Source organism: Toxoplasma gondii, chromosome V, assembly GCF_000006565.2.
Source record: "Toxoplasma gondii ME49 chromosome V, whole genome shotgun sequence".
NCBI lineage: Eukaryota > Apicomplexa > Conoidasida > Eucoccidiorida > Sarcocystidae > Toxoplasma > Toxoplasma gondii.
In genome coordinates, this window is record NC_031472.1 from 2,852,562 (window position 1) to 2,860,890 (window position 8,329).

Here is an 8,329-nt window from a genome sequence, read left to right on the forward strand (position 1 = left end):
AGCGTCCCGACGAGAACAGGAGCGCCGGCGCTTTCTCGAGCTTTCCCCCTGTGGTATACGGAAGAAGAGAAAAGAAGAAAAAAGCGAGGAGAAACAAGAACGAAGAGAACGGATTTTCGTGGAGAAGGAAGACTGGCGGATGTGCATACTGTAAAGTCTCTCTCTCCTTCTTCTCGGCCCACACCTGCTCTGCGAGTTCGGCGCTCCTCTCTCATACCGTCCTTTCTCTTCCTTTCTCCCCGTTCGCCTGTCTCTCCATCTCTCTCTCTTTCTCTCTTGGCGGGTGTCTGTCTTTCTCTCCCTCTTTCTCCTCCCTTTTGTCTTCTCCTCTGTTTCTGTCTCTCTCGGAGGCTTTTGCCTCTTCTCCCTTCTCTTCAGTCATTGGTTCTCTGCGCCTTCCCGCTGCTCAGTGTGCTCTGTCCTCACCGGCCGTGTCTCGTCTCCTGGGTCGTTTCCGAGCACCGGAAAAAAGAGCCTTCTCTCTCCAAGGTGGTGGAAGTCTTTTTTCTCTCCGTAAAACGTAGGGAGATCCGCTCGTTGAGAAGGCCGCCGACTTCTTCCTAAAAACTATGCATGTGTAGGTCGCTGGAAATCGGTCGATCTGTAATCCGAAGCAATAACGTTGGCATTCATGAAAACGAATCCATCGATATGCAGAAGTGAGTCTTCTGGAGGAGAGGAAATCTGCAGACTCGCATCTTTCTTCTTCTCACAGAAACGCCCGTGGTTCTCGTCGACCTCGAACTGTATAAGCGAGTGAAATGCTGGGACAGGAAGATGATGTCTTTTTGAAGAGCGTCAGAGGAGCAGACTTGAAGAAAGACGAGCCGCGCGTCCTTCTGCGAAAAGTCCGGTGGAAAAGGAAAGGCCTGAATGCGAATGAAGTTCTGTCAACTTTCTGAACTGCGATTTCTCGAACAGAAGTAACTGTCCACACTTTCGCAGACGTAAAGCGTTGTGTTAGTAGTGTCTTGAAAAAAAATCTCAGATGAGGCAACTGCTTCGACTCCTCTCACTCCTCGTTCAGTTTCTTCTCTTTTCTGCCTCTGCTTCCCTCCTCGGCTCTTCCTCTTCCTCCTCTCCTTCTCTTGCGTCTCCCTCTTCTCTCTCTCCGGCGTCGCTCTCTTCTGTTTGCGCTGCTTCTGTCTCTGCTCTCGTCCTCTGTCTCCCTTCTTTGGCGTCTCCTGTGCAGTCTCTGTTCGCTTCATCGGGTGTCTCCTCTCTGAGCCCAGGCCTCGTTGTCTCCTGGGTCTGCGAAGTCCGCGGAACGCTGCCTGCATCCGTTCGAGGAGACAACTCGACTCTGGCGCCTCGCGCGAGTCCACGAGAAGCCAAGATGTCTCTGGGATTCGGGAGGCGCCTTCTGAGGCGCGTGAGAGAACGGCGAGGAGCGTCGCTTCCACGAACTGAATCGAAGCCTGTGACAGTCGCTTTCTGGCGCTCCGAACCGGTCTCACCCTCTTCAACTGCATGTCTGCTCTCTCGCTTCTCTCCGCTGCTGTCTCAGGGAGACGCTCTGCCTCCTCTCCAGAGCGGAGAGGCCAGGAAACAAGTACTGGGTTGCTACCAGACGAGAAAGCTTCTGCGCAACGTTTTCTTGTCAACGCAAGAAAATCCCTCAGCCTCTTCTCCCCTCTCTTCTGACTCAACGCCTCGCCGCTATTCTCCGCACCACAGCCTCTGTCACTCCTCCTCGCGTTCTTCTATTTCTCCTTCTCCTCGTTGTTCATCGTCTCCTCGTTTGTCATGTTCTGTCTGTTCCCCAGAAGCCGCTCCGTCGTGGAGTTCGCAGTCTGTGTGCGTCTTTTCGAAAGAAAGCGAGGCGCGTCGCTGTCGTTCTTGTGCGTCGCCTGAGAGCAGGCGAAAACTTGTCTCTTCTCTCTCTGTCTCTCGACATGGTCGGCTTCCGGGGATAGCTCGGACTTCAGTGAGAGCGAAACGACGTAGCGGTGAACGCTCGCTGCAAGCCACAGACGAGTGGGCAAACTCCAGACAGCCTTCCTTGCGTCTGTCCTCTTCCTTCTCGCCTTCTTTTCCTCTGCCTTCTTCGCTTCCTTCTCTCGGTCGTCCTTCTTCGATTTCTCTCTCTCTTTCGAGTCCTTGTGCCCTGTTTTCCTCTGGGTCGTCTTTGTCTTTCCTGTCTGCTCTTTCCCTCTCTCCGCGAGCTTGGGGTCCCCTGGTCGCGTCGCGTTCTGCTGGCTCTCCGACTGCTGCGGCCTCGGCCGCGTCTCTCGCCTCTGCTGTTTCTTTGCCCTGTCGGGACCCCAAGCCGCAGGCGCGAGCGAAAGAGCGACAAACACAAACAGGCGCTCGTCTCGCCGCGCAGGCGTCTTGCGAGGAGAACGGGAGGCTTGTCTCTTCTCCATATGCCTTCCCCTTCGATTCATTCCTGTCTCCTGAATGTTGCTCTGCTCTTCTCGTCTCCCCCCTACGACCCTCGTCCTCCTCTACTTCTCTAGTCTCCTCTTCATCTTTCTCTCCACCCTCCTCCTCCTCTACTTCCTCCTCTTCGTCTTCTTCCTCTTCTTTCGTGAGGCTGGAAGGTCCCGCAGAGACGAAGAAAAACGTTTCTTCGCGGACGGAGAGAGCAAAGAGCGTAGAGGAGGAGGCGAACTCGAAGGGAGAGCGGAAACGTCGGTTGAGAGCGACATCCCATGCGAACCGCGTCGAGGAGAAGCAGCAGGCGTTTTTGGTGGCGAAAGAGGACGCACATGCAGCGTTTGGGGAGACGAGTGAGGAACGGGAGACCGTTTCTGCGCTTGAAGATGAACTCGATAGAGGGTCCGTGGTTTCTCCTCGCGTCGCCTTCTCGTCCTCAGGAAGAATGGCAGACGGAGACAGAACGCGAGGCGCAGGCGTCGTTCTTCGTTCCGGAGTCACGACTCCGGAGACGCGGAAAGAGAAGGAAGCTGTCCAGAGCTCCGGAGTCGGGGAGGAGAAAGAGAAGAGCCGACAGGCAAAGACAAAGAAGATCAGGCCGGGCACCGCGAGACAGCGAGAAGAAGGAGAAAAGAAGAAAACTCTCGCAGTAATCGACGGGACCTGCGTTGTCTTTCGCTCACACTTTGGGATGCCTGAAGTCCTCGATGGAGGCGGCTTCCCTGTTCAAGCGATCATCGGTTTCTTTCGCTCTCTCGCCGCGGTGAGCCCAAGGAGACAGCGAGCCTCGAGCGAAGAGGACAACAAAGAGAGAGAGAGAGAGGAGCGAAGAAGAGACCGACAGGGGGAGACGGAGAGACAGAGAGAAGTGATGGAAGAACAGAGAGAGAATCAAGGAGAGAAAAGCGAGGGAATGAGGGACGACGTGCGAGAGAAAACGAGTTAGAAGAAGCGAGAGGCAAATAGGGCAGGATAAGGGAGAAAAACGGAGGGGAGAAGAAGAGACAGAGAGACATATGCGAGCAGAATATCAGATTAAGGGAGAGACAAGGGAGAACGAGAGACAGGGAGATAGACTGGCGAGAGAAGAACATAAACAGGTTGGCAGGTACGTGAGGACGGAACAGAGGAGGGAGAAGAAGAACGGATATACAGGGATGGAAAGAGATTTTCTGTGGTTTTCTGAGGCAGAGAACGGGCGTTTTCTGACTCTGATTGGTTGGCTCTTCTCATCTTTTGTACGAAGCCTCAGAAGCTGTAGATATCACGAACGAGAGACCCTCGAGAGAGAAAAGGGGGAAAAGGTTCGTCCTTTTCTCTCTGCCTCCAAAACAGACTAGTGCCTTCCACCATAGACCTGTCCTCCACCCTTTCTCTTTCGTATTTGTTTCTAATCTTTTTCCTGTTGTCGGTCCTGTCTCCACCTGTTGTCTCCTCGACCATTCGTTTTCTTCTCCATTTCCTTCAAAGTCTTTCGAGACGCCGACGGTGCCCTGAAATGGGACCTGCGTTGGCGAATCTGTTTTTCCGGTCTCTTCCTCGCGGTTGTTCCTGTCCTTTCTCGCTCTCTCTCTCAGCTGTCTCTTGTCGCCTCGTATCTGTTTTTGATTTTTCTTCGGGATGCAGATTCGGCGCGCGCTCCTGCATCCCTCGCACTTGGTCGTGGTGTTTGACGGCCCAGAGAGTCGCGAGTCTCGCAAGGCAATTTTCGACGGCTACAAAGGTCACCGATCGGAGACTCCCGCCAGCTTGATAAATCAATTCGCCGTCATTCTCCGGCTCTGCGAACGCATGCGTAGGCTTAGATCCCCGCGTCCTGTCTCTCTCTTGTCGCCGGGAGTCCTGAGTGTTGTGTCCCCTTGAGTGGGCGGCTTGACTGCATTCTAGACTCGGCAGAGAATTGCTACATACTGGCAGGCTTCCTACCTCAATACGCATCACTTCACATGAGAGACAAATCTGCATCGTTCCACTCATAGATCAGCATGGCAACAGTGTACAGAGGTAGCCTGATAGATATAGATACAGATAAATAAAATCTGTTACATAGAAATATCTGCATGTACACAGAGAGAAAGAGAAAGCGCGACAGGGATCTGTTTATTAGATTTGGAGAGGTAGTCGAAATACACAGAGATATACGTACAGAGAGATACAATACAGATCTACACAGACATAATTGGTCTCATTCGCATGCATTCGTTCATATATTAACAAGCAAGCTTACGGACGTATGAGGATTGACTTTCGTCTCTGCGGATTTACGTCTCATTTCTACACATACGTATGCTTATACATACATACATGCATACAAACATGTAGAATATGCATAGGTGTATGTGTACATGATTAAGAGCTTTTGTATGCGGTGTTTTTTGTTTAGAAATTGGAACGTTGTCTGAGGCGGGAGTGGAGGCGGACGACGTCATCGCCACTCTCGTGAATCGCGCATGTCGCGTCTCTCGGGAGGCTGCGGAGAAGAAGGCGCTCGCAGCCCAGCGAGGAGTGGGGACGGAGAAAGAGAAGGTCGAGTGCAAGCGGAGTGAAAAGTCTTCAGGAAAAAGAAACAAGGCGCGAGACGGACAGAGAGGAGACCAAGCAGAGGAAGGGGAATCAAGGCTTAGTGCCCTGTGCATGCAGTCGAAGTCAAAGGACCTTTCCTCGGAACGCACGTCACGAGGCGTCAGACAGAAAGACGACCGGAGCTTCTGGGGGTCTCCGACTGACGCAGATATTGTTTTTGACGAAATCGTAGTTGCCACAGCAGACAAAGACCTTCTTCAGGTGTGTTGTCTCTTTGGTCCCCTCTATATTATCTCTCTCTTCTATGTCCTGTGTTGTTTCCATGTCTCCTGTACCTTTGACGCATCGCTTGTGGCTCTGCCTCTCTCCGCCGTCTCGCTTTTCTCTCTCTTTCGTCGCGTATCCCTCCTCCGTTCAGTCTCCCCCTCTCCGTCGTCGATCTCGTACGGCTCTCTGTCTTCGATCTCCTTCTCTTCGTCTGCGTTTTCGCTCTCTCGCTGCCTTTCTGTTCGTCTCGAGTTCGAAGTCTCTTCAGTCGCGGCGTAGGCATCTTTGCCTTCTGCTGCTTCGCTTCTTGCGTCTTTCTCAAGCGTTTCTCGTCTCCTTTCGTCGTTTCTTCTCCCCTCTCGCTGTCCGTGGTTCTCTCTCCCCGTGATTTCTGTCACCCCTATCGTCGAAGATGCTGCTCCGTCCTGTTTTCGCATGTTTCTCTATCCTCTCTTCTTCTCCTTTTTCCTTTCAAAGACTCCGACAGTGTCGCTGGCAGAGGCCGGACTGCTCCTCATGTTCTTCAGTCTCCTTCCTCCTCCGATTTCCTTCTCGACTTCCTTGCGCCTTTTTCTGTGGTTCAGCTTCTCATTGTTCTTTTCGGCGGCTCGTCTCTGTCCCCAATAACGCGTTTTGCGTGGAGTTCTCGTGTCTTCTGTCCGGGGGTCTGCCTCGTCCTTGGTCTTCTGTCTCGGGACGCTCGCTGCGTCGAAGAGATTGCGCACAGTGGAGGATCTCCGCCTGTGCGCTCCGGCGCCTGCGTCTGTTGTCTCTCCTCTTTCAGGTACTTCAGCACAACTACATGGAACCCACAGCTGTCTCCTCGCCTGTTCTCTCCACCTCGGGGGAGAACGCGAACTGCATGCGGCGAGAAGAAGACGAGAAAGGAGGAAGGGTGCATGCAGGGGAAGAGCGAGTCGAGAGACAGGAGACAGCGGCCGAGACGAGTTGTCCGAAGCACCCAAAAATCCGCATCATGCAACTCCACAGAAAAATGCAGCTCATCGATGACGCATGGGTCAAGATGGAATACGGTGAGTTTTGAAACAGTGTTCAGCAGTAATGCGTCGCATCTCTTCTCTCTTCGAGTCTAGCTGGAGTCGCGTTTTCTCTTGTGAAGCTGCGCGAGGCAACCAGGAACCGCTAGACAGTCGTGCTGAAGCGAGCAACGTTTCTCCCCACTGTTCCTCAGGAGTCGCAGCGCATCAAATTCGAGACTACCTCGCTCTGACCGGAGACAGCGTCGACGGCATCGAAGGATGCCCGAGCATTGGTCCCGTCACCGCCCAGAAGATCGTATCGGCTGCAGGAGGAAATGTGAACGTAAGTCGCGAAAGTCTCGCAACATCCGTCACAGACCTCCCCGAAAACGCCAGACAGCTACGTCTCTGAGTCAAAGACTCCACGGAAGGGGACGGTGAGCCCAACAGACTCTGACGAGTTCTGTCGGCCTACCAACTGCAAGAGAAAAAGGCGACGCGACAGAATGAGAAACACACGACAAAATTATATATATATATATATATATATATATATACATTATTTGTATGTATATATATATATATGTATTATTTGTATATATATATATATATATTGTATATATATTTGTATATGACTTATATATATATATGTATTTGTGCATGTTTTTATATCTATTCCTGGACGCGAAAATGTACCGACTTTTGCGGTCGCTTTTTTCCACCGTCCATGGATGTGTGCATGGGGGTCTGTGACCCCCTCGATTTATTTGCGACCTGTCCACGCTCATGCATGTCGACTGCTTTGTGCGGGTGCATGCCATTTCCATGTTTTCTTTTTCTTCCGGAGTTTCGCATGTCCGTACTTGTTTTCGTCTGGATGTCTCCCCTAGTTTCTTTTTCTCACTGTTTTCTTTCCTAGGTGTGCAAGCCTCTATGTCTGTTTGCATGCATGTATACGAATTACCACGCTGAGAAGTATCACATGTTTGTGCATGCTTGTGAGTTGCAAAGCAAGGCGAGGGAGGTCCTTTGAAAGCGCGATGGTCGCCGATGTTGTTTCTCTTTTCAGGAGCTTTTGCAGGACGGCGCTGCGCTTCGACGTTTGCTGAAACCCAGTCAAGTGAAGCATCTGAGTACCTTTTTGCCGCTCTTTGAACGGAACCAGCATTTGATTTCTCTGAACTACGAAGTCGAGTCTCTCTCCGACATTTGCCTCTCCCGTTTCGAGGTGAAGAAGAAGACTGCCTCGGCGCCTCTCTGCTCGCGCCGCGCAGCGCCTTCTCTGCGTGCAGCGAAGTTTCCGCTCACGCATGCGTTTCGTCAACACACAAAAACAATCCACGAGCAGAGCGAGAGCGGGAAGAGCCAGCGGCCTGCAGGGAGTTTCTCGTCCACAGGCTTGCCTTTCTTCAGAAGGAAACCTCGCGACCCCGCACCGACTTGAATTTCTTTAAGAGAACAGCGAACAGAGAGGCCACTGGAGCACATCAGCCAGAAAGAAAAGGAAGGGAACTCTGAACCAAGAAAAAAAAGGAGGAACTTGTTGGAGACGCAGAAAGGCCTCAAGGGGATACAAAAAGAGGACAAGCAGAAGAGGGGAAGATGCGTTGCTCTTTGAATCGTTTTATCCATCCCTGTTCTTCCTCGAAAAAGAGGTGCGTTTTCGTCAGTGGCACAAAAAAAACGCCGTCTCTTTGTTTTTTTCGACTTCCACGATCCTCCGTTTCTCGCGATGGCCCTCGCGGCCCACAGCGCCCATCGCGACGCGAAGCCAGATTCATCTGGCAACAGGCAAAAACTGTGAAAGAATCAATGGCCTCCACGCAGTCCTAAGCAACCATGCACCTTCGCACGTGCATGCAAGTCTACATCTGAAAAATATATATATATATATATTTATGTATTTATTTATTTGTATATATATATATATATATGTATATATTTGTGTTGACAAGATGTCTGTGCGTTCGAGAGAAAGATCTGGTTTGCGTCATTGTCAAAACTTGACTGACTTTTTGAGCTTTGGCGCCTTTTTCTTCACGAACTTGAACTGAACGAGGCATGCGGAAGACCCATTTTTTGTCATGTCTGCGTTTGTCTCTCTTCCTGGCCGTGGGTGCGCTGTCACCATACCCTCTCCGCTTTTGGCATGCCCTGGCCTGCTTTTCTTTCCCCTTTCC

The 8,329-nt window shown here is 51.7% G+C and overlaps 1 protein-coding gene across 1 annotated transcript; it reads left to right on the forward strand.

Annotated features, from left to right (window-relative positions):
- Positions 1-988: 988 nt before the first annotated feature.
- On the forward strand, positions 989-7,593 carry TGME49_284010 (5'-3' exonuclease, N-terminal resolvase family domain-containing protein; the record flags this gene model as incomplete). Its single annotated transcript, XM_018781920.1, has 6 exons — positions 989-3,142; positions 4,006-4,174; positions 4,763-5,163; positions 5,954-6,203; positions 6,362-6,492; positions 7,219-7,593. The coding sequence occupies 6 exons, from the start codon at positions 989-991 to the stop codon at positions 7,591-7,593; spliced, it is 3,480 nt and encodes a 1,159-aa protein (XP_018637733.1).
- Between the last annotated feature and the right edge of the window lie 736 nt (positions 7,594-8,329).